The sequence below is a fragment of the Lingula anatina genome, chromosome 1 (assembly GCF_051362555.1).
Source record: "Lingula anatina isolate TDL-2025a chromosome 1, LinAna3.0, whole genome shotgun sequence".
Taxonomy (NCBI): Eukaryota; Metazoa; Brachiopoda; class Lingulata; order Lingulida; family Lingulidae; genus Lingula; species Lingula anatina.
In genome coordinates, this window is record NC_141767.1 from 25232636 (window position 1) to 25258202 (window position 25567).

The 25567-nt window shown below is 35.2% G+C and overlaps 2 protein-coding genes and 1 long non-coding RNA gene across 5 annotated transcripts; 2 read left to right on the forward strand and 1 right to left on the reverse strand.

Annotated features, from left to right (window-relative positions):
• The first annotated feature begins 75 nt into the window (after positions 1-75).
• On the forward strand, positions 76-22116 carry LOC106182005 (uncharacterized). 3 transcript variants are annotated; one of them, XM_013566610.2, is made up of 14 exons: positions 76-157; positions 1977-2092; positions 6524-6647; positions 7026-7518; positions 7931-8163; positions 14864-15082; positions 15367-15503; positions 15930-16046; positions 16265-16381; positions 16599-16763; positions 17051-17191; positions 17681-17929; positions 18106-18220; positions 18583-22116. In XM_013566610.2, the coding sequence occupies exons 2-14, from the start codon at positions 2018-2020 to the stop codon at positions 20526-20528; spliced, it is 4131 nt and encodes a 1376-aa protein (XP_013422064.2). In that variant the 5' UTR covers positions 76-157; positions 1977-2017; the 3' UTR covers positions 20529-22116. The 3 variants fall into 3 exon arrangements, with proteins under 3 accessions (XP_013422064.2, XP_013422065.2, XP_086873151.1); XM_013566611.2 differs by having other exon boundaries at positions 14915-15082; XM_087017025.1 differs by lacking the exon at positions 76-157 and adding an exon at positions 323-338.
• LOC147764155 (uncharacterized) lies at positions 8540-10920 on the forward strand. The gene is made up of 3 exons (XM_087017034.1): positions 8540-9326; positions 9863-9917; positions 10417-10920. Exons 1-3 carry the CDS (start codon positions 9259-9261, stop codon positions 10618-10620), a joined length of 327 nt encoding a protein of 108 aa, XP_086873160.1. The 5' UTR covers positions 8540-9258; the 3' UTR covers positions 10621-10920.
• LOC106162459 (uncharacterized) lies at positions 10969-14054 on the reverse strand. Its single transcript, XR_015335413.1, has 3 exons — positions 13848-14054; positions 12785-12914; positions 10969-12066 (listed from the first exon to the last, which is right to left on the reverse strand). It is a non-coding gene; the product is annotated as an uncharacterized LOC106162459 (long non-coding RNA).
• Positions 22117-25567: the final 3451 nt, after the last annotated feature.

Genomic DNA, 25567 nt, shown 5'->3' on the forward strand with positions numbered 1-25567 from the left:
ATATTCGTAAAGTTATCATCTTTTTGTGATATCTTTTATGTATATATATGGACTCATACTTTACAACAAATAAATAAAATTATTCATTCGCGACTTTGTATGGGCGCGGAGAAAAATGAAAACAATTAAAAACAGAAGCACTTTCGAGTAGCTGGTGGTAAGATGTTTGTTTGTTTTTTAGCTTTTTTCACATGTCTAAGATTTTTTACATTTTGAAAGGATCTGTATCACTGTAGTGCTGACAGTCTGATTTCATGTCTTATACTGTGTTCTATTTAAGATAACATGTCGACACTCGCCGTAGCGCTGCACTAGGCCTGGCTGCAATGTGTAGTGTGGTAATGTGCATTAAAGTTAACGCAAGCTTTGTGGACAACTCTATGTCAATACACTTGAGTTGTTTAAACATCATCAATAGTTCGACAAAATCGTATTATATTTCAGACGATATTGTAGAAACAGCACATTAATAACTTTAGTATGACGTAGCATTGGACGCTTGCCAACACTCAACAGAGGCTTGCCAATATGGACAGACATAGTAAAAATAGGATTGATAACGGTTTTTGTTGTGATATGGTACATGTTAACCCGTAGCAAAGTAGAAGGCCTGCTGCAAATTTGCAGTAAAACTGCTGCAATATTGCTGCAAACTGCACTTGCAAAATTTGCAGCAATATATATATATATATACAGTGTATATATTGCTAACTCTTGCAAACTTTTGGGCTGAACTTTTCATTTTTTGCGGGGTAGCTAAATCCGTTTATTTGTATTTACATTTATTTATAAATATTATAGGTGTCTTATGTGGCAAAAAATGTTGATACAAATAAATGAGGAAATGTGCTGTGTAATTATTAACACTTAAACATGTTAACAATTTCTTTACTTCAATTTCAAAGTTAAGAATGATTGCCATAACTGTTTAGGGGTTTGTGTTAGAAGAATCTGTTATCACCAAATTCTTGTTTTATATTTATATTTTTGTTTAGGAAATAACTGTAAATACCATTGTTGTAGAAACATATTGTTAAATATGTTATCATTATTAGACTAAAGCTAAAACTTAAATTCATAAATAGGGACAACTTTTATGTGATATATTTGACGTCCAGAAATAACCATATCCTATACCTTCTTTATATCTTATTAGGGAAGTTTCACTTCCATTAAGGATAAACATTGTTAGAAAATTCACAAACTTGCCAAAATACATTTTTGTTTGTTAGTGCACCTGTTTGGGATGTTTTGAAAGCCATTAGTAGATAGCTTCACTTCACTGTATGTGATTAATTTGAGATGGCAATCTCTACAATACACTTGTAAAAGAAGATTAGGTTAATAATGAACAGAACACAGAGAACACTTCAAGAAAACTTTTGCATAAAGAGTACTATTGGACATAAGAATTTTTGGACACAGCTGCAAGCAAGATACTAACTCTTGTGTTCCTCCCACCATCAATAAACAGCCTGGCTATTGGAACTTCATAGAATCTGTATAGTTATATTTGTATCGAAGTCAGGACAAGGTATGAATCGGCCTGAATGACATGTGGCTAGCTTAAGTGCAAGCTAATGGTTTGGATTTTGATGGTATCAGATTTCAGTAGCACATTAAACAAATCTAAAACAGTATACAATAATTCAAAAAGAAAGAGATAAATTGCTTAATGATTTTAAATTGATATGGTAGTATTTACAATAGGCAATATTTACAAACCCAAAGATTATCCTCCTCATTTAACAAACTGTATTTTTGTACAGTTGAAGTCAAGCTAAGTATTTTAAGGGTTGTTTAAATGTGGGCTTTAGTTCCACTGACTATAATCAAGGTTACAGCAGAATTCATATAGAAGTAGTATGTGAATGCTTTCTAAACTTCATTATGTTGCCAAAAGTCCTTAAAATCTAAATGTGAACTATTGAAAGTGTGGAAGTTTGATATTTAACATGATGAAATGGACATTTCAGATAGCTCTCTGATATCAAGTATAAGCCCTTTATGATGTAAGATGTCTGACCATCCTGGGAGTGACCAGGACAGTTTGTCCAGCTGGACACTTGTTACTGATCAGGGTTTAGTAGAGGTAAGCATGTTAACACACATATGCACACTCTCGGTTAACTTTTTAAGGTTGACAAAGCAAATAACAGATCCTTCTTCAACAAAGAGCTTTGTTGATCTTCTGGTTATTGTACCACCAGCGTAAGCGCTGGCGGTACACATGGTTTCGGTCCCGTCCGGATCGTTCCGCCGGCTCCGCCGGCTCCGTTGGCTCCGCCGGCTCCGCCGGATGGCTACCGTTACCGCTTCTCCTCCTAGACGGTAAGGGCCCCCGTACCCATCTCATGGATTTAGGTCACCTATAATCTCAACTCGTTCCACGTAAAATTTGGGCTTTGTCGGTATTGGGGTCTGGGTGTGGCACTCATTGCAATGCACCCTTGTCTAAAAATGGCAAAATTAAATGCTAATTATCTACCCTACGGAAGGGGTTATGGGAAAAATTTCTATAGACGGCTTTCCAAAAGTCATATGTGTAGATTTCAAATATACCCTTGGATTTGACCTTTGACCTTTACTTCAAGGTCAAATGGGCCAAAATTTTCAAAAAAATGAAATTTTTTACGAAAAAAAATTTTTTGCCCTGTTATTCAGACACCACACAGACTTAACCAATAATATTATTGGAAAGTGTTACCCTTCAGGTCATCTTTCATCTCCATGAATTTGGGGTCAATCGGTGCATTTTCACGGGAGTAGCGGCCATAAGATACCGAAACTGAAAACTGTCTCTAATTCGGGAACCGTTAATGCTAGAAACCCATTCTTTTTTGCATTTTGTAGAGCATGTAAAGCCCAACACTGGAAGTGGTCTCGGTTTTTTTGTATTCCATACGGTTTTCGAGTTATGCTGTATCAAAAAGCACATATTGGTGGTAAAAGCAAAATGTGCAGTACGGTAATGGATAATAAATTTTGAACTCTGGAAAAATAAAACATAAGGCTTGGCAAAGCAGACAACTTGTGTTCAAAAATGACATTATTTCATCAAATTTGAACTTCTGAAACTTCAGAGCACCTCCTATTTCAAGAATTTTGACCAAAATGACCTTTTCTTTATTTTAATTAATTTTTTCTGTACGAAATTTAAGGCACATTATGGTAACTCCAAAATTATAACATTTAGTCCCTTATATCTCCAAAACTGGCAGAGATAGGTCCATAGTTACTATTGAAGTTGAATAGGAAGTCATATACTGGCAATCTTACTATGACCTTGAAATTGACCTTTGACCTACTTTTCACCATGAACTGAACTTTGCAAATTTTTCTTCCCTTTTATCTCCAAAACTGGCAGAGATAGGTCCATAGTTACTATTGAACTTGAATAGGAAGTCATATAATGGCAATCTATATGTGACATTAAAATTGACCTTTGACCTACTTTTCACCATGAACTGAATTTTGCAAATTTTGCTTTCCTTTTATCTCCAAAACTGGCTGAGATAGGTCCGTAGTTACTATTGAAGTTGAATAGGAAGTCATATACTGGCAATCTAAATGTGACCTTAAAATTGACCTTTGACCTACTTTTCACCATAAACTGAACTTTGCAAAATTTTTCTTCCCTTTTATCTCCAAAACTGGCAGAGATAGGTCCATAGTTACTATTGAAGTTGAATAGGAAGTCATATACTGGCAATCTAAATGTGACCTTAAAATTGACCTTTGACCTACTTTACACCATGAACTGAATTTTGCAAATTTTGCTTTCCTTTTATCTCCAAAACTGGCTGAGATAGGTCCATAGTTACTATTGAAGTTGAATAGGAAGTCATATACTGGCAATCTAAATGTGACCTTATAATTGACCTTTGACCTACTTTTCACCATGAACTGAACTTTGCAAATTTTGGTTCCCTTTTATCTCCAAAACTGGCAGAGATAGGTCCATAGTTACTATTGAACTTGAATAGGAAGTCCAATACTGGCAATCTAAATGTGACCTTGAAATTGACCTTTGACCTACTTTTCACCATGAACTGAACTTTGCAAACTTTTCTTCCCTTTTATCTCCAAAACTGGCAGAGATAGGTCCATAGTTACTATTGAACTTGAAAAGGAAGTCATATACTGGCAATCTAAATGTGACCTTAAAATTGACCTTTGACCTACTTTACACCATGAACTGAATTTTGCAAATTTTGCTTTCCTTTTATCTCCAAAACTGGCTGAGATAGGTCCGTAGTTACTATTGAACTTGAATAGGAAGTCATATACTTGCAATCTAAATGTGACCTCAAAATTGACCTTTGACCTACTTTTCACCATAAACTGAACTTTGCAAATTTTGCTTCCCTTTTATCTCCAAAACTGGCAGAGATAGGTCCATAGTTACTATTGAACTTGAATAGGAAGTCATATACTGGCAATCTAAATGTGACCTTGAAATTGACCTTTGACCTACTTTTCACCATGAACTGAATTTTGCAAATTTTGCTTCCCTTTTATCTCCAAAACTGGCTGAGATAGGTCCATAGTTACTATTGAACTTGAATAGGAAGTCATATACTGGCAATCTATATGTGACCTTGAAATTGACCTTTGACCTACTTTTCACCATGAACTGAACTTTGCAAATTTTGCTTCCCTTTTATCTCCAAAACTGGCAGAGATAGGTCCATAGTTACTATTGAACTTGAATAGAAAGTCATATACTGGCAATCTAAATGTGACCTTGAAATTGACCTTTGACCTACTTTTCACCATGAACTGAATTTTGCAAATTTTGCTTCCCTTTTATCTCCAAAACTGGCTGAGATAGGTCCATAGTTACTATTGAAGTTGAATAGGAAGTCCTATACTGGCAATCTAAGTGTGACCTTGAAATTGACCTTTGACGTACTTTTTATCATGAACTGAACTCTGCTAATTTCTTTCTCTTTTAACTTCAAACTTGACAGAGATAGGTCCATAGTTACTCTTGAACTTGAATAGGAAGTCATATACTGGCAATTTATTGTGACCTTGAAATTGACCCTTGACCTACCTTATGAAGAACTTAAATTTGATTGTACCATATATATTTTTTGCAATAGTTTAAAAATTCTTGTTGATTGCATTTTTACAGCTTGTCAAGCACAAAACTGGTGGCTGTGTCCCTTATTTTGTGTATGTGGGGGTCTATACGAATGCGCTTGCTCCAGCTGGTGGTACAATATTCGGAGGCGGTATCGCCTCTCTGATCCTCTAGTTTTATTATTACATCTTAGGATCCAAACTGTTTTCAGTTGTCAGGTTATTGATCTACAAGGTACAGGTACATGTTGAGCACGGATTTCATATTAAAACAGCACGTACTGTATATAACAGAGAAGCTATTGTTGGATGTTGCTCCTTTATAGCAGGAAGAAAAATAACTACATGTCCAAAAAGTTGCGAGATTGCATGCTGAGACCATTTATCTTATGTTTCCGGATATAAGATATATATACTACAACAGATGAAAATAAGGTTCTTCTAAATATATCACAATCATATGATGATTCACCTCTCAAGATGTATAAGACATTTACATATTCTGAGAATTCAGTGTTTGACATTCAGTAGATGATATTTAAGTTGCAAAGGTATTTTATGACAAATCTCATCAACATTCATAGAGATTGTGATTTGAGATGGATTTATAATCTGCATTAAATAAGTAGCACTTTCAAATTATTGTTTTTCTTTTTATCAAGAGCTTGTAAAATATGTGGGTATTACCTCCAATATTTCTGTGACTGTCAGTCACCATCATCAGGAAGTAAATGACTAGGGTCATTTCACCTGGAATGAAAATCCAGGTCAATTGCCCCTAATCACTGGCCTTGTGTTGTAACTGTTACTTCCTCCCTCCGGGGCTCCTCTGCATCCCTCTGGAGCACCGTGAGGTAGATAGCTGGTAAATCATACCCCCCCCCCCCTGTCTGTTCAGGTCTGGTTGTTTGGTCCTGATGTGTACAGCTTCTGCTATTTTTCTTTGGAATGTCCAGTTTTCTCTGTCTATCACTTTCAGGCTGTCAAAATCTATGTGGTGACCTGGATGTTTGCAGGTATGTTCTCCAAGGGCTGATTTCCAGTTGTTTTTGGCCACTGAGTCTTTGTGTTCTTTCATTCTTGTGGCTAATGGTCTTCCTGTCTCGCCAATGTATTCTCCTTGGCAGGTTCCACATTTGACTGAATATATCACACAGTGATTAGGGGCAATTGACCTGGATTTTCATTCCAGGTGAAATGACCCTAGTCATTTACTCCCTGATGATGGTGACTGACAGTCACAGAAATATTGGAGGTAATACCCACATATTTTACAAGCTCTTGATAAAAAGAAAAACAATAATTTGAATTTATACATACAGAGCTAATGAAACTGTTCTCTCAAGTAGCACTTTAAAATGTATTTAGACAGACAAAGGTAAAACAGTAAGAATCATTCAAACCTATCACTTATGACAATTTTTTGTTTATGTAGAGTGATAGTAGCAGTTCTAGTGACTTTGTGAAGGTAGACCAACAAATAGTTTCATACCACAAACGTCGTGATGATACAGACTCTGATGTAGACAGTTTAGACAATGAAGATGAAGGAACTGAAGGTAATATGTAACCTTAATAATTTTGAATTAAAGCCAAAAAAAACCGTTTGCTTTCATTGTTGCTAATAATGTAGTCAGGGGTTGTTATAAGAAAGGTTACTGCCTGAAATGTTCTTTTAGTCATGACTGATCTTAATGTAGCTTTTGTTGTGGTAACAACACCTGTTAACTGTAGCTAATTGAGCAAAACGCAGCTGTGCTAAGGAGGATGCACAGCAATCCTCACTAAATAAGGAATAATAAATGAAGGATTGCTGGAAAACAGATATGGTATTCCCCCAATAATCTGGTGATGTCATTCAAACTGAACCAGGCCTAGGGCCTATCTCAACATGATTTTAAAGAACAAAATATTGCTAAGATCACTATTCTTTTTAGGATGTGATGTGCAGAATGAGATGACACCAGCTTTAGGCAGCCAAGAAGTAAATGATTCAGATGAAAACGAACAAGATGACAATAAATCAGAAACCGAGGCACATGACCCAATAGTGTCCAGTGAGGCATCTCAGAGGGCTGTCTCAGCTCCAATATTGCCAGAAACTGACACACTAGAGTTGGTCTCAAGTGCAGCTTGCTCTGAGCCAGCCCCACAAGAAGTGGTCAGAGATCTTGCATCCCCTGCTACTGCTTCACAGGACTTCAAAACACCCCCTGAAAATGCTTCACAGGCAGATCTGTTACCCCCAGAGAGAGACTCAGTGGGATCTGGCTTTGAGTTGTTGTTTCCAATAAAAGATCATGCTGTGGAAGAAAGTGAGCAAGCTAGAGGTAATGAAGAAGATGAAAAACATGTTGCAGAGTTTGCTGAAGATATACTGCACCGACCTCACAGTAGCAAAGAAGCAGATGCTGTCATTGAACTTCTAAAGTAAGTTCAGTGAGCATTGGTTGTTAATTTATTTATTCATCATTTTAGTTTGTTTGTTTTTTTTTGGTTTTTTTGTCTTACTTGTTTCACACGAGTGCAGTTTTTACAAGTTTGGAAGAATAGCTTTAAAGAAAACTATACAATACATGCACATATTTAGCTTTTCATTTGATATCAAATATTGAAACACTAAATTTTGGTGCGTGGAAAGCATTTGGCATTCTAGAGTTTAAAGTGACACCATGAACATGAGATCCTCAAAACTGCAATTTACTCAAGGCTTTTGGTTAGGGCATACTGAGGTGATAAGTTCAAATTTCTTGAAAGATATTCCCTTTTTTTCCCTATAAAGTTCTTATGCACATAACTTGCCTGAACAGTAAGGGATTTCAAGCACAATGGATGATTTCAGGGTGAAATTGATGATGGCATCTGAAGGTTCAAACAGAGCACACAGTTCCTCATGTGCCACAGACTCCGATGCCTCCGACTTTGTCCGCATTGATCCAGCAACAGCAGCTGTGGAAGATCAGCAACAACAACAAATGCATACCAGCAGTTCCAGTGTCGCTTCTAACTTCAGTTTCTTTAATCCACGTTGGTGGGAGGCAGTTGAAAGAAGAGAAGTGAGACATCAAGATGAAGGTAAATATAATGTTATTTTCATTTGTAGACAAGTTGTATTATGTTCATTTTATTTTATTGTTTGATTATTATAGTATAATTTCAACTATTTTAAATGGTAAAGTTATAAAATGATTTAAAACAGATGTATCCATTAAAGGGGCAGTGTATCCCAATGTCAGGTGTAACACTTAAATTAATTTTTTTCATTCACAGAGTTTTTCCTTTTCAGAAAAGTGGCCCATCTGCATTTTATCAGTGTCTTTGCATAAATAATTGTTTATTTTTGTTGTCAGAGTTAGCATATGTTTCTATCTCCAGTTTGAGCAACCTTTTGGGACACTTCATGTGGTTAATCTGAACAATAACTGGTGTGTGGATATGTAATCACTGGTGGATCCAGGTTTTTGCAAAGGGGAGCATTGGGATAAAAAGTTGTCTCATTTTGCTTGACAAAAATCTTAACCATAGATGAAATTTTTAATACTAGAATGTAGGGCCCTTACGAAATAATGATTGCTTGATTTTGACTGGTTTTGCTCATTTTACTGTTAATATGGGAAGGGAAGAGGAGGTAAACCCTGGATCCACCATTGGTTTCACAACATATTTATACCATATGCCCTTACCACACTTGAAAACTCTTCAATTGCCCCTTTTAAACAAGAAATTAAACAAGTCATGTTTGAGCATGGGGAATAAAAAGATTGAATGTGATATGGACACTCTTTTTAAACACACTTTGACGTATTTTTTACACGTTTAGTCAAAAATAGAGCAATAAAAATGATTTTGCTTACAAGGTTTGGCACAGTTGTCTTTCTGCACAGCTTCAAAATTCAGAACCATTTAAGAAAATGAATATGGCAATTTTAAAGGGACAAAAAATAGGATTAAAAACGCCTTTTTAGTGCATGGATTGCTTCTTATTTAACTTATCTGAGAACAATTGCTATGGGTAAAGCATAAAATGGCAGGTAAATGGCCTTAATCAATATCGAAAAAAAGAATCATATTCACCGTCCACTTTCGAACCCCGGGCGTCAGCCATCTTGACACAGTTTGAAATAACGCGGCATCTCGACTCAGATACGAGATGTAAACAATGCAGACAGCATGTCTCACTCGACTGCAAAGGTGAGCGTGGGCGAGAAGAAGAGGAATTGTTCACAGAATCTTTGCAGGTAAGCGGGTTATAGTCACTATATGTGCTTTAAAATGGGAAGGTGGCAGGAAATAAAAATATCTAGCAGTGGAAGTTTAAAAGCGTAAATAACTGCTACATTTCCTCGGATAACGCACTCGCAGTCCCCAAACCACTCGCACTGCGTACTACGTAGTTACATGAAGCGTGGTAGTGCACTTTGACCCTGAGGTATATAGTTCTGTAAACCAGGAGGAATACCGTTTTCTGCTTAATGTGGTCATCTACCAGTACTTGCAGACGAACCTCACACCATATTCCCGCAGGGGAATCCCATGAGATATACAATGTACCTCGAGTACTACATACTAGTTGGGATAGAGGGTGTTCTTTGTACAACACGTAACTCATTTGTAAATGTATTAATATTGTCAGATAAGATAAGATAAGAGTTTATTTAACCAATTATAAAAATCGGAAATCATTTTAATTTTGGAGCAATATAAAGAGTAAAATAATAGAACAATACAATAAATAAATAAATATGAATATGATTACAAGGAATGAATTTTTTAGCCTTTCAGAGGAGGAACTGGTTGATACACCCCTTCAAGCACGAAGGAGAGAACAGGTATGTTAATAATTTTAGCAATACACCAGGTAACAGGGGCGGATCCAGGATTATTTGAAGTGGGGGGGGGGGGGGAGGGGGGGGTCCGCGGATGCAAAGCCGACCATCTAGTTGCCGTGGGGTTCTGGGTCCGCTTAAAATTTTTGCTATTTTAGAGGGCGAACAGTGCCATTTGGTGTGGTTTAGTACTATCGATTAGCTTGTCAAAATTCTAATTGCAAATGGGGAATATTAGTGTGATTTTTTTTTTTACATCAGTTCTTTAAAACCATGTGTGATTATGTTATTTCTTCTTGTGGCCTTTATGATCTAATGCAGCTATAGCTATTTAAATTTAATTATTTTGTGCCATAATCAGACTATCTTCTTTATCAAAAGCTGGTTATCATGTAGTGATCATGCCCTCTAATTTGTTAATTTTTGTTAAAGAATAGTGCTGTTATGATAATATCAATACATTTTTTCTTTATAACCATTTTATGTAATTTTACTATTACAGTGCCTCAAGTTATATCTGGAAAACTCACACCAGGAAGCACTCCAATCTTACAATTCTGCTTCACTTCAATGTCGGCGTGACAAGTTGTGCAAAAGACTGCTACAAAAAATGTGCACTAATGACCACATAATCCACCACCTTTTACCAAAACTGAGTGAACAGTTTTATATTATAATGCCCACGTATTTTAAGTGCCAAGACTGAGATCACAGAGAGCCTCAAGGACTTTTATTTTCTGGGCATTGTCAACTCTTCAATAATTTAAGAATTTTGCCAAATACATCCAAAGATTCAATTCTCATGCAATTCTTGAAAACTTTTTTAGAATATATTTTAATGTCGAACATGTTTTTCTAAGAACTAGGCCTTTAGTAAATTAACAACATGTACTATCCAACTGTTATTATTATTAACATATTGTTATGTACAAAGCATAAGCTGCAGTATCAATGTAACATTAACTGGGTAGAGATTATGAATGAAATAAAAGTTTAAATATTGAAACATCTTTTATTTATATTTCAAATATTTGGCAAAAATACAAGAATAAAGTTTGCTACATAAGTTTGGAATTTGGCCAAATCATCTTTATTATTACCTGTCACATGTAATGAATAAGACATACACAGATTTTGTAAGCTAGAATGCATAATTATTTTCGTACTTATTAATGCTTTCTTCATAAATAAGCCTTCCATTCAAGCATTCACAAACTTTCACATTGTGCAGTACACTATAGTATGGTAACATTTTTGAGAGAGACTTATTAACAGCCGGGCTATCATGTTAAGAGTCTGATGTACATGCAGACCCATGAGGATTGCAGATCAACAAATTATCCCCCTCTCTGTCAGTGTATTGACTCATGTGAGCTGACACAAAAATCTCCATGCAAAGGGATGTGTCATGAGAAAGGACTAACCCCACTTACACAAACATAAATTGTTTCATCAGAAGATATTCACACATACTTTTCCAAGATGTGCAGGGAATAAATAGAAAGGTATAAATATTTCTTTAAAAAATACAGGCATGGCTTCCCTGCATGTATTCTAAATAATGGCTTTGTGGAGAATTGAATACAGGCACAAGTGTTCACTCAAACCATTTTTGTAGGTCTTAAAAGAAATGACATACAGTCACTTGCCAAATACAGAATTTTATGCTGGAACAAAGTCACAAAACTGCAACTGGTGATCTTACAAAATCTGACAACACACTGGTTTAAAATCAAGTTGAAGTCACAATATGCCACCAGTACCATATTCCATAATACATTTGATGTCATCTAGATTTAAGAAGTAAATGCTGGACCAAAATGGTTTATTCTCAATATCAGGCATATGACTTAGTTTTGGGAGGAAAGACCACCTTGATTTCCAATCTGTCTGCATTATAGCATACATGTCAGTGCTAGATGGTTTGAAGTCAGCAGATTATGCTTTGTCACATTGGCAAGATGAGTTCACTGAATATATCCTGTAAGCAGCACTCGAAAGTCAGGAAAAGTCTCTCACTATCCAACTCGTCCCCGCTTTGGACCCTCAAGAAAAGTTCCTCTTTTTTTGGTGGAGAGCCATGGAGTTCCTCTTCCATGTAAAAAACTCTTCTTCAGGACATCATACTGGCAGTTGTTCATAACCTTAAGGTCTAAAAAAGCAAATCAAAATAATAATAATCATAATAATAATTTATTAAGATTGCAACCCAGTGGGTTGAAGTTGTACATAGTGTTAAGAAAATTATAATGAAAATAAAGTGAATATTTGCTTGAATAAAACTGAGTTAAAAGACTGCTAATTGAACTTTAAAATTATTGTACTTAGGATAAAAGACAACATAATACTATTGGAAATTTAAAAGTGCATATATATATGGAATAAAAGAGCATCGGAATCTGTCGGTCTTAAATTGTGGCACTTTGTTACTATTGTTTGATCTTAAAAGACGATTGGATTGCTCAATAAAGATGTGATTCAGTTTGTCAGAGGATTCAGTTATTTTGTAAAAGAAAGTTTTGAACAGATCTCTTCATTTATCTAAAGTACACATATTTGCCAAGTTCAGGGTTTCATCATAGTGTAGGTCAGGGAAAATAATCTTCAAAGCACGAGTTTGGTCAGTCTCTAAGAGTTTGCATTGCTCTATAGTTAGTCCTGGATGCCACACAGGGCAGGCATATTCTAGAATTGAGTGCACAATACTTTGGTAAAGCTTAGCTCGTTTCAGTTGATGGAAGAAATAGAGTCTTGCATTATGTTTACATTATGTGTTGCCAATTTGGAAAAAAATTGATAAAAGAGAAATCATGCACCTATAATGCCTAATATATGATGAGTGAATATCAGCTTATTAAAATTCTGCTTACTCTAAAGACATGTTTTAGTCCCATGTTGGATCATCAGGATCCTTTAATTCCCTCTTCTTCAGCATCTTCCTCTTCTTCCATCTGCACTTCTTCCAGTTCAGGCATCCCATAGGAAAAAGTTACCTTGATACTGCAACCAAAAAAAGGAACAGTACATAAAATTAAGATAATCAAGTTTGAAAAAAATCATGTAAAAACATAACTGAAATAAGTATAAAATTCAACTGAAGTAAGTATAAATGCCATTTTTCTCAATATGATCACCTTAAATTATCTAGACTGTCATCTTCAACTGCTCTAGTATTAACTACAACTTAATTTTGAAGTTTCTTGATCACTTCATATTGGTTTAATCTCCGAAATACTGGTTGGACTCTAAAGTTAAAATTGTATGATCTAATTTATTACTCTGGACTATTTATCCATTTACAGATGTACTAAACATAAACATGCAATATCCCCTTTCTGATTTATTTATTTATTTATTTATTTATTTATTTTTAATGTAAAAAGGAAACTTAATTGCCTTAAGAATATAAAATCAAAATACTATTCAAAGATATTTTCTATTATAGTTGACATGCCATTTAAAACTGAGTTAAACTTATATACAATAACAGCTTCTGCAAATTCATTTTGGGATTAAGATGCCTAAAGAAATAGCATCTTGGTCATACGTCTTAATTACTGTGTTTTGTATGCCCAGATGTAAGAGGCACAAGAAATGTGCCCTCGGTAAGTCAACAATTCGCCCCGGCAATGGTAATGTACATGTTATGAAACCAGTATCTCCCACCATGTCCATTTCCATTTAAACTTTCTTTGCTGTATAAACTTACCCAAACCCTGTCAGAGTCGACATATGAGCAACACTTGTAATTCCTGTTATCGATACCACTCATATCGATTAGTTACAATTTCATGGCATATTTTGACAGACCAGCCTGACAATCGTTAAGAAATACAACGAACACACGTAAATAAACATTAATATCTGTGCTTAATAAATATTTTTACTGGTGTCTTATCTCAAACATAATTGTACTGAGTAAATGGTACTCACAAATCCAGTAAATACTTCGCGGCCAGGCGATCCTTCGTATCCATGGCCATCCATGCAAGCAGGTTAATTTTCATCTGCCTTCTTCCTCGCCGGTGTTTATTGTTTGCCTGTCGTACATTTGCTGATACACTGTTTTACGCGCATTTTATTTTTCTGGTGTTGACTTTTGTAAAGAGTGTTTCCATTTTCTTTTTGTTATCTTTCTTCCCTTCTTCGATGGAGTCTCAACTAATTCAGCCTCCTGTTTCATGTGCTTTCCCGGCAGCTTGAACTAGTTTTAACTAGGTCGCAATACGAGAATCTCGCGATATCCGGAAGTCTAGAGAGCTCTATGATGAAAATGGAGGTGGTTGTTGGTAAACCTCCGCTTAAGCGGAGGTTTTCTTTTTATTGTATTTTCCAAAAATGTTACAGAGCGATGGCGAGTGCCGGGAATGATAGATTAAAGGTTGGTAAATCGCGGAAAAGTAGTGTTAACCTCGGGATAAATCAGGATAAATCAATTTTGGCGCGAAAATCCTCTTTTGTGTCCTTTTAATTGCAATATTTATTAAACCTGAAAGAACACTTATCATTTCTTGTATGTGCTTTCCAATTCTCAATGGGATTACCATAATACTTAAAAAGTTGTTGGATACCCTTTACTATGTAAAAAACCTGTGAAATAGTTTTCTGGAAACTGATGTTTACATACCTCACATTTTACAATATTATTTAGGTTTGTAAGAAAAAAGGAAACAAGCAAAGTGAAATGCAAATCATGTCATAATCTGGAAAGTAAACCATCATAATGAAATATATTTTCTCATGGTTTTGTTATCATGCATGTGCTGCTTTGATACAAGTAAGTGTGCTCACTCCTACCTAGAGCATGTCTGGTGTTCTTTTATCATATCAAGAAAATATATGTGTGAAGTTTTCAGACATGTTTTTGTCAATGTGTGGAACCTGTTCTGATAACTGCCAAAGCATGCTGCCAATACTAACATATGTTGTTGTTTTTCCCCTTCCTTCAGAGTTTGAACCCCTTCCTGGTGTGGATGATCGCTGTGAATCTGATATCTCAGCTTCAGAGGGCTCTGATGTTAGTGCTATGGATATTGTTCCTGTTGCCAATGCTAACACCATCAGACAGTATCGCCATCGGCCTAATAATGACCTGAATTCAATCTTGAACTTGGTGATGCTAGCAGTTGTTACAGCTGCAGTTGGATTAGGCATAGGGCATTCTATTGGTAAGTGGCTAGTTATTAACTTTGAAACCTTTGTAAATGTTGTTTTGCATTAGAAAAAGCGAGTGCCAACATATCGCAAACACATTCATGCAATTACCTGTATGTTAATTAGAATACAAAAGTGAAACATTTCTGTTCATTACTTTCTTATACATGTGGTTACATATATATACATAATATGTATATGTGTTGGTGCAAGAGTAGGTATAATGGCATTCTAATCCAAAAGTCTACTTAAAATGGATTGTCAAAAAGTGTTAAATGCTTTTAATTTACTCTGTTAGGTTCTGCAAGAGAATCTTACCTCCAAAACCAACTGAGAGAAAACCAGGTAGAGAGGATGAAGGACTTACAGGATGACCTGCTTGGTTGTTGGAACAAAAATGAAGCTTTGGATGATCATATTGCTGAACTGACTTCAGTAAGCAACATTTTATTACCTGATCCAGTTTTATCACAACCCATGATACTTCACTGAATGTAGCAGTTCTGGCTACAGTACATTATAGAGGTTTAGCCTGCATGGAGTATACTGTTTGTTGCTCAGTAACATGAGATATGCTGCAGTGGGAGATAATGCAGGACTGAAGCCCTTAATATCAAAGAGCAGGTGCTTTTTCTGAACTCTATTGATTCTTCCCTTGTCTTATCAGACAATATTGAGGATGAAACCGAGTGCTTTTAAATGCTTCACAAGTTCTTTCACCTGCCTTTTATATGGGTTCCAAATTTCAATAAATGGTGGCATGGTAAGACTATAGCATGATATGTATTTGTAATTTGACCTTGTAACATTTGTCTGTTTAATATATAATATTTGTTCTGAAGTTGTTTATTGTATTTACAGGACAACAGCATGATGAAGGAAGAGACAGAACTGTGGAAGACCAAGTACAGGGACACCCTGGTCAACATAGATGATCTGCAAGACCAAATCAGGGACTTAGAAAGTGCCAGAAAACAGGTGACTAGATAATAATGTATCATTTTTATTTTGAATGTATGGAAAGAGAAAGGCAGTGCTGGGTGAATTGTTCAGTCTTTTATCCTTAGTTTTGGGGATCTAGAAAATATTTTGTATAAATATGTAAATTTTGAAGAGAAGCACTAGGGCAGTGTATTTTCATGAATCACATTTGACCTTTTTGATGTAGAGATGTTCACATCCATTGTTTTATACAGCATGAAAAAAGACTGAGAGAAGAAAAGAAAACATGGAGAACTGAATTTAAAGAATTAACAACTGACAAACTGGAGTTACAAAGGCAGGTGCAGGAAGCTGACCAAACCAAGCAGCAGGTGGGTAGCCAGCTATTTTGTTGGACTATAGAAGATAGTGACTATAGTCAGGTTCTAGGTATTAAATAATATGATAGAGCTCGAGGCAGTTGATCTTAAAAGGTGGATGAGAAGTGGGGTTATAAATGTTTACAAAATGGTTATGTTTTATTTTTATTTGACAATAATGATTATGACTTATTACAAATGAGGGGTAACATTTGTTTTTTTCTTGTAGCTGATGATATTGGATGAAGAAAACCAGATGCTTAAAGCTGAATTTAAAGACTTGCAGAAGAAACTACAGACAACTGTGGAAGAGTTTGACTCTTTTAAACAGCAGTCTGTGTCAGATGCACAACAGAAGGTTTACCTGGAGAAAATTGCAACTCTGCAAGCAAAGGTATTTGAGTATTTCCTGACTATAAAAAAAAAAACTTAACATACAGCATTAACCATTCTCAAGTCTTGACATTTAAGTAAATAGCACCAATTTGAAACTGGTACTTTATTCCCACCACATTGAACTTGATTATCAGTCAGCCATTTTATTTAATAGTGATTTCCAGGAATAAAATTTAGTATACATTGAACACATATTTTCTTCATGATTGCTTGTTTGTCCATACTGTTGGTCCAGGATTTGAAAAAATTCAAGTGTTTTATTTGCAATATTTCTTTCTATGTCAGATGCAAGAGCTGGAAACCAACCAGAAGGCAAGCCAGGAAGAATACGAATTACTTGAAGTGCGTTACGAGTCTACATTACAAGAACTTGAGTATCGTCAGTCAATAGATAGGATTAAAGACCAAAATTTGGAAGATTACCAGGTATGGCATGAAAATGGAAGTTTGTTTTTTACTGCTAAACAATGGGTAGTGATTGTAGTAGCAGTAGTAAGGCGAATAAATAGACATGAATTGATTTATGGCAGTTCACTTTGTTACTGATGATAAAGAGAAAAAATGATTGCCACCAATGAAATGGGCAGTTTGTGATTTTAAATCTAGAAAAAAACTTAAATATGCTTTATGTATGTCAACAATCTAACATCAGGTTCCATTGATTCATCTGGCACAGTTCATGACCTTATTGACATATTATAAAAATCAAAATAAATTCATAAAAATAAATATCCTTTTTCCTCAATTTGATTTTGACCATTTTAATTAATGATAACAAATTTGCTTTTATTTTTCCCGGCAGTAAGTTGCACATATTTGAACATAATTATGTTATCTAGTTTATTAAAAGTTAATGACATAATGGTATGCCATCAACTGTACATCTTATAATTTATGTCTTTATTTTTGCAATAGACTGAGATTGGTACTTTGACAACTAAGCTTGATACTCTGGAGAAAAACCAGAAGGCCACGAAATCAGAATATGCATCATTGATGAGTAAATACCAAGCCAGTAATGACGAAGCTCAGCATTTGAAAGAGGCTGAGAGCCAGGCAAGCAGTCTCCTTGAAAGTTATCAGAGTCAGATTACCACCCTTGCAGAAAAATTACACGATCTTGAAGTCAAACAGAAAGAAAAGGAAGACACCATGGACACAAAGGTAGGATAATAAATATCTATGCATATCTATGCAGGTTTTTCATGACACCTGACATGAGACTTTTTTTCCTACACATCTTTTAATTGATCTGACTCTTTTGACTGTAGGACTTGTTATTTTTTAGTTTATCATTGAAAATTATATTTTTATTATTATTGTTTGTATTTATTTTTAAGTTCCAGTATGAACTAGAGCCTCTCAAGAATAGAATTAACATCCTTCAAACTGAAAATGAAGGATTAAAAATGCAGCTAGGCAGGCTTAGGTATACATACCATCCTGCTAATGGAGGTAAGTTAACTCTGTCAGCATAACTTTAAGGTACACTTTAAGGCATCATTACAAACAAATCGGTAGAATTTAGATAAATTGCAATGTGACATTTTTATGAAGACTCTTAATGTCCTGTTGTTAAAACACATAGAGATTTAATACTAAAAGTTATACATATGTGCCAGCCTTTTTCTCAGATTGAAAAACACTAGATATTTTTGAATAGGCACAACTTTGCTATTTTCACAGCCAAGTTTTATAGCTGTAATTGGAGAAGTTAATTGCTTACATAATTTATTTTAAGTTTTTAGGTATATATACATTCAGTACAATTTTTTTTTTTTTAATTTGCTTTGCAAATTTTATTTTTACCATTATAGAATCTACTACTGACCCAGAAACAGTCTCTAATGAAGAAGAGATGCAGGAAACAACTGGAGATCCTCTGATGGAAAACTTGAGGACAAAACTTGATGAAATTAAGGCCAAGCAATTTGCAGCAAAAAGTCGTGCAGCCATGTGGCGCGAGTTCTACATTCAAGAGAAGCAGTTAAGAGAGAAGTTACAGCAGGATGTTGTCCATGATGGTGATAACAACAACAACAACCACAGCACCGGTAACACTGCTGGTTTATTCACATGCATCAGCATCCTTATGTCTCATTTAAGGGTCAACTGGTCCGATCCAGTTGTCAAGAACTTGACCAGTGCATTTGGTGAAAAATTATACATGCTCCAAAACATCAGTTCTAAAAGTGTCCAGGATGCCTGGGCTCAGATAGACAGTTTCACAGAATCACAAGAGTTCCAGGAATATGTGAAAGCTGCAAAAACCACTTTTGAAGATGCAAAGGACACTTTAAAACAGAAATTTGAAGAGCTTAATCTTTATGTTAGATCAGATGAATTTTCGTCTTTAGTGAATGGAACGAAAGATTCAATTAACGATTTCACTGAAAGTTTCAAGAAAAAGGTATCTAATCTAATGGACTCTGTTACCTTGCGTACCTATGTTAACAAGTCCAAGGACACAGTGGCAAGTGTCACAGAGAGGTTACACAGTACATGGGAGCGGCTGCGAAACATGTCAAGTCAGCTTGTACAGAATCACCAGTCTACATATAATGAAGTCAAAACAAGTGTTCAGGACAGTGTGAAAAGAGTCGCTGACACAGTAAATAAATATTGGGACGGGAGACACACCAGAAAGGAAAAGGAGAAAAACAGCAGGGAAAAAGATAAAAAGAAAAAGGAAAAGAAGAAAAGCCATCATGTTAAACATAAAGAATCTAGACCACCGAGAAAATTGAAAGGAGATGATAGGAAGCTAGACAAATATAAGAAAAGAAAAGAAAATAGAGTTAAATTACATAAGAAAAGAAAAGGACATGGAGGAAAACTACACAAAAATGGTGACCATGATAAAATTCATCAACCACACTGCCATGGTAAGCACTGCCATAAGATGCATCAGCAGAAATTTAGACCAAGAGAACGAAAAATTCAGAAGCATATGGAAAAAATTCAAGGGACTATCAGGAAGTTGAATAACAAGAAAATAAGGCAAATGGGAAAAGATGGTGCAAAGGATATTTTGAAAAAGTTGGAAAATTTGCAGGAACATTTTCAAGAGCATCATGGGGCAGAGAAAAGGTCCTGGTTAACTTGTCAGTTGCACTGGTGGAAAGGTTATATTAGGAAAAAATTAAATAAAGAAACAATTGCTGGTTGTGAAAGCATCTTGTACAAGTGGCAAACCCATTACAACTGCAAAAAAGGGTCTTGTCAAAACAATAACGTAGGTGATTATGTTGTTGTTTTGGTAAATGAAGAAAAAGCTGGTTCAGAAGCAAGTGCTACTTTAGGTGCTGAAAATCCGAATATGTCATTGAAGAAAACTATAACATCAAATGATAAAAAAGACTTTACTGACAACAGCAAGGAGAAATTGGAATGTAACTCCACAACCTGGGAAGGAACTGATTCCAGAAGTGACTGGTATTTCCAGTCAAGACGAAAAGAGACTGACTCAGATGGTAAATGGTATCAGAATAGAATGGATTACCGTGAGGATACACGTCATAGTTCAGAATGGTGGTTTAACAGAGGCCAGGCCAGGGAATACAGTCGCAGTCCCACTAATTGGTTGTTTGAGCGTGCCCGTTATAGAGAAAATGAGCGCAGATATCCAGACCATTATTTTGTATACCAAGACCAAACATTGAAACAAGAGCAAGATTCCAGGTTTTTTAAACCATACTGTGGTATGGGCAGCAGCTGGTGTGAAGAGAAGTGGGAAGATGATTGGGATGTGTGGTGGGGATAACTGGCCGAAGACTTCTGTTCAATTAAGTCATTCGAGTTGCATCTGATTATTTGCAAATCTGAAAAAAAATATTGGTTTCGAGGTTTCATTTTTATCAGTGTAATTAAACATAATTTGTTTCAACTTTCCTTGACTCACTTATTTTGAAATTCTGTTGAAGACCTGTCAGATAAAAGCAATACAGAGTCACCTTCATGTTCTCTGCTGCCATTTTTTATTGGTAAATAAATAACTTCATTCAAAAAGGGGAAAACATTGTGTATACAAGTGAAATGGTCAGCTGGTTTAATATGAAAGAAAGTTGTCAGTAGCTTAGTGGCATGTATGAACATAAATTCTACAATATCATTATAATACTGTGTGGGGGAGGGGGGCAGTTTGGCAATATTTGCACTGTGTGGTCATTTTATGAAAGTTTAAGTGAAAGAATTTGGTCACACAACAGCTTGTTTTAATGTTGCATTTGAACATGCAGAAATGTCAACAGATATGCTAAAAGTTTTAATAGCTTTGCTATATGTACTGATATGTATTGTTTATGTTTTATTAATCACAAACCAGGTCAGGATTTGATTAACTGAGCCAACTAAGATTTTTTCATTAAGTGATTATATGACACGTTGAAGGTAACTGGTAAAATAGAAACCCACGTATGTTTACCCCTAGTTTGTTGTGTCATATGACCTAAATCTGGATACATATTTCGCTCTACTTTTTATCATCTGCCATGAGTTTTGTTCATTAATTTACCTATACATTTCCTTGTTTGTTACTTGATACTGTACATTTTCATTTCAGCTTCCCTTCTAAACTTAATTTTTATAAAAGCTGTGTTTTTTCATGCAGTGTTGCATGGGTATATCTCTCGTTATAGATTTTAATAACTCTCTGCATAGATTTAAAAATATTTGAAACATGAAGGGGAAACACCAAGGTAGTTAAAGAGTCTTTCTTTAAGTTGTGTTCACAAAGAAGATCAGTCGGCTCTTCTCAGTTCTCCTCTTCACTGTGGGCATCTTATTAGGCTACATTCATCATAGGCAGCAGAGAAACCCCTGTTTTTTGAAGTATATTTTGGGCTATGTCCAGTGATGGATCTTTTTTTAGATCAGGGAACAGTGGAGATTTATTTGATGTGTATGGTTAACTTAACTTTATTAGGTGGATTACACAGAGGAATTGCACCAAAAAGGATCGACTTTGACTTTTCTTCAGTGCCGACGACGTGCAGCTTTATGTATATGGTACATGTAGTGTGTTTTAGCACTGAAATGTTTTAGCACTTTTCTTGAAAAGGAGTGTGCTTTTTTCACGTGAATGTAATATGATGAGCTATTGTGTATCTTCAGCAAGTTATTAAGATATGTTTCAATCATGATTATTAACTAGTAGTTAGTATTTCAATGGAAAGTTGCAGAGATTTAAATATCTTCCTCAGCTTAGGTCTTTACATTATATCTCTATTTATGTAGCTGTATATTTAGGATTGTTTTGTTTGCTGTAATATTGCATACCTGAGCACAGAATTGCGCAATTCGTGGCAATTCACTTATGAAATAAATTGGCATTCAGACAGAATGAAATATCACTGGTTTTTAACAGTTCTTGATGGACATAAAATCTGCACCGTTTGTTACACTTACTGAAATAGCAAATTCTTCTAATTAATGTATTATTAACTTTGATTGATGATAGTCTATATCCCCAGTAACCAGCGAAAAGTTCACTTTATTCAGTCAATCAAAACGCTGCAACCAATCATCTTTATGTTTATCTTTGTGTTATCACAAAATTTATTGAATTTTTTTTTTTTTTTTTTTTTGTCATTACAAGCCTTTTGGTGGGATCTTGGATGAGTCTTTTTGAACTTGAATAGAAGCATGGTTGAAAAGGCCGCTCTTAGCTTTTCGTATATTTCGAGAATATAAAGTGTTTTTATATATACATAGTAATAACGCTATCAGTTTCATAACCCTTTTTTTTTTTTATTTTTTTATTTTTTTTTTTTTTGAAAGCAAATAAGAAAACTCACAGTTATAGTAATATTATAACGTGGCTGGCTGTGTACAAACGCACTTTTTCTAAACCTCAAATCCAGAGCAGTTTTTAAAATAATAACATACCTTCATTGTAAACTTATGACTGTCCAGTTCTTAAAAAAATAAACTGTAACTACCAGCTGTTACGCGTGACATATGTTTTAAGAAAACCACATGTAGTTGCAAATTACATGAACAAAGTAAACGTATATCTATATGTTTACATACGATATTATAGACACTGTCTGAGATATATAAGAAGCCCTCAAGTTCAAAATGCGCTATAGGACGGGTGGTATGGTGTATAGACACTTGGTCGTGACATGCCTGCTTGCCATGAATTGGTGTTTCTCAGCTGCGAAAAGTGAGTATAGAACGGGCAAATGAAATGACGAGTTCCGTCTGCGCTATAGTCAAAGTAATCAGTAAATTACTAGGGCGTTAATCTTAACCTGCTTACATGTATCTCTAACAAGCAGAGATTTTCTCTGTATGGAATCGTGTAGTCTATTCAAAGAGTGGAAAATTCTTGGAAAACACTTCACGCAACGTTATTTCAGCGAAAAATGAATCTTGTCTTTGCATACTAGTGCATTCATGAGAAATTCTTGATGTTTTTTTTTCTTCTAGGAAATCCATGGTGTTATACATGTTCGTACACCTTATCAGGTAACCCAGAGATTGACTATGAATGTGTTACTGAGCCATGGAATGTCACTAGAGGTGTCAACGCCGTTCGCTGCACATTGCCGGGATTTAAGTGTACAATATTCAGACAATACGATAAAGGTTATCTTTCCTTATTTGTGTAGATTCATTGATACTACGATCAAACTAATTAGGCTTAGTGAACTTGTTTTGAAAGGTAAAATTTAGTACCTGTCTAATATTCATAAAGCTTTAATTGTATTATCCATCTCAATCGCATTGCTTACAGTGTCTTCCCTTCTCTCTTTGTCCTTTTGCGAATAGACGAAGACTTGGAAAGGTTACATGTTATAACATATTGCTCTGTATGTAATGCTGCCCTTTTTACTTGGATGTAGGTGAAAAAAGCATCCGCTCTTTTGCACGAAGCTGTGCACCAAGCAGAGGAAATAAATGTACAGACGACACATTCTTTTACACCTGTATGTCTGCGTGCAGTTCGGATTACTGTAACCATGGCAACGGAAGACCTAAAGGCTACAACTTATACCCAAAGTCCAATAGGCAGAAGGAACATAAAAAAGTAAAATCAAAGAAAGACAGAGAGAAGAATAGGAGCAATAACATTGAACACGGCGAAAAGGATCAAAACGAAAAAAGGGGCGGACGCGAAAGACATGCAAAAAAGAAACCTACAAGCATTACAAGTTTTAACAACTCAACTGTTAGGCGGCGTCACTATAACAGCACTGGATTCGTGGCCTATTCCCCTAATTTTTTGTCCTGTATTGTTATATTGTTGGTTTTCAAAGTCGGAGACGTATGAAAATGTAACTCAAAGATCTGCGTGAATAGAAAATTTGGGTAGGGGAAGGGGGGCTAGCGCAAATACCAATAGGCTATTTATTGTTGCAAAGATTTCAAACAAACCAGAAATCAACACATTTTTATTTCAAGTGAGGTCTTGTAGAAAAAAGAATTTGGTCCAAACAAGCAAATTACTTTAAACGTACCATTTGAAAAAGTTATGATAATGGATGTTCTATTTCAGAAAAAGGACTATAGGCCTAATGTTTAGACTGACATAGGCCTAGGGGCTGCATTCAACACCAAGACGTCACTACACAACAGAACAAATGTCCATATACCTTGATAAGTCTTATCCTTTCGTGTTTACTTATTTTAAATTATTTTCTGTAATTGCGCAGTGAACATCTCGAGGATAGTGCTAAGTGTCCTGCCAAGTCAAGAACCATGTATGTGGATTAGCAGTTAGAAAAGGGAAATATGACAGTTTACTTCGGTGTTAATTTAGTTTCCAGTCAGAAAAAAAGCCTGAAGGCAGGGTCTTGTTATGTCCAACTTATGTAAAGGAAATAAGGAAAATAAAAATGTTCTTTTGACTGTTCTTGCTATTTCACATTATCAAAAAAGAATATTATAATTAACTGACTCCTATTTATCATTTTCTATTGATTACAGTATACAGGTATAATAATATGAAAAATCATTGGTTACCACAGATATGATAAGAGAAATTTGAGGAACTAACACTAGTAAAAATAAGTTTTTTTTAGTCCGAAAGTATTTTAAAAAAAGGACAGAGCGTTGTTCCAAAGTTATAGATATTTTTTCTGTACTCCCATAATTCATAATTTTAAGCGAAGTAGGGCCTATGCTCCGAAAATTGATAAGCCCAAACCGTAAGTGGTCCAAAGGTCTATGGGACCATTCCCATTACACAAAAAGCCCTAAATGATAACGTATGTTCCGGAAACGTATGGTAACGTATGTTCCGGGTAACTTAATTTCAATTTTAATTTTAAAATTTTGTAATAATTCAGTCATGGTAAATTATACATGACGTACGGATATTTTTATAAATATTTAAACTGTAACTCAAGGGGTTTTGCGTCATGGCTAATACTAGGTAACGTATGTTCCCCAGAAAATTTGTCAGAACGTTTCATTTTGTTCAAGTAGCGTACGTGGTGAAATAGAAAACAGTGTTTTTTGTTGCTAACCGAAAAATATATTGTGATTCCATAATAGTTTGACATTTTTGATATAATATTTGGATCACGAGGGGATAAATAATTTATTTAATTCTTATTTTACTGTAGGATGTATTTTCAGTATTTACAGTAGGATGTATTTGCCCCCTTTTTTTAATATTCAGTGACAAGCAAACTAAAGTCCCAAACAATTAACTGCTCTTTACAGAATATTATAATTATTTTTACAACGTTATACTTGTAGATAAATCAAAGAACAAAACCAGTGATGATTGAATTTTCAAAGTGAGTGAAACGTTTCACAGCTGGACGTTTTGCATTTGTGACAACGTAGGCC

Coding starts and splice junctions, on each gene's coding strand:
- LOC106182005 (XM_013566610.2), top strand. CDS start 2,018: ATGTCTGACCATCCTGGGAGTGACCAGGACAGTTTGTCCAGCTGGACA. Junction 2,093..6,523: donor CTGATCAGGGTTTAGTAGAG/GTAAGCATGTTA, acceptor TTGTTTATGTAG/AGTGATAGTAGCAGTTCTAG. Junction 15,083..15,366: donor AGGCATAGGGCATTCTATTG/GTAAGTGGCTAG, acceptor TTACTCTGTTAG/GTTCTGCAAGAGAATCTTAC.
- LOC147764155 (XM_087017034.1), top strand. CDS start 9,259: ATGTCTCACTCGACTGCAAAGGTGAGCGTGGGCGAGAAGAAGAGGAAT. Junction 9,327..9,862: donor TGTTCACAGAATCTTTGCAG/GTAAGCGGGTTA, acceptor TGAATTTTTTAG/CCTTTCAGAGGAGGAACTGG. Junction 9,918..10,416: donor AAGCACGAAGGAGAGAACAG/GTATGTTAATAA, acceptor TTACTATTACAG/TGCCTCAAGTTATATCTGGA.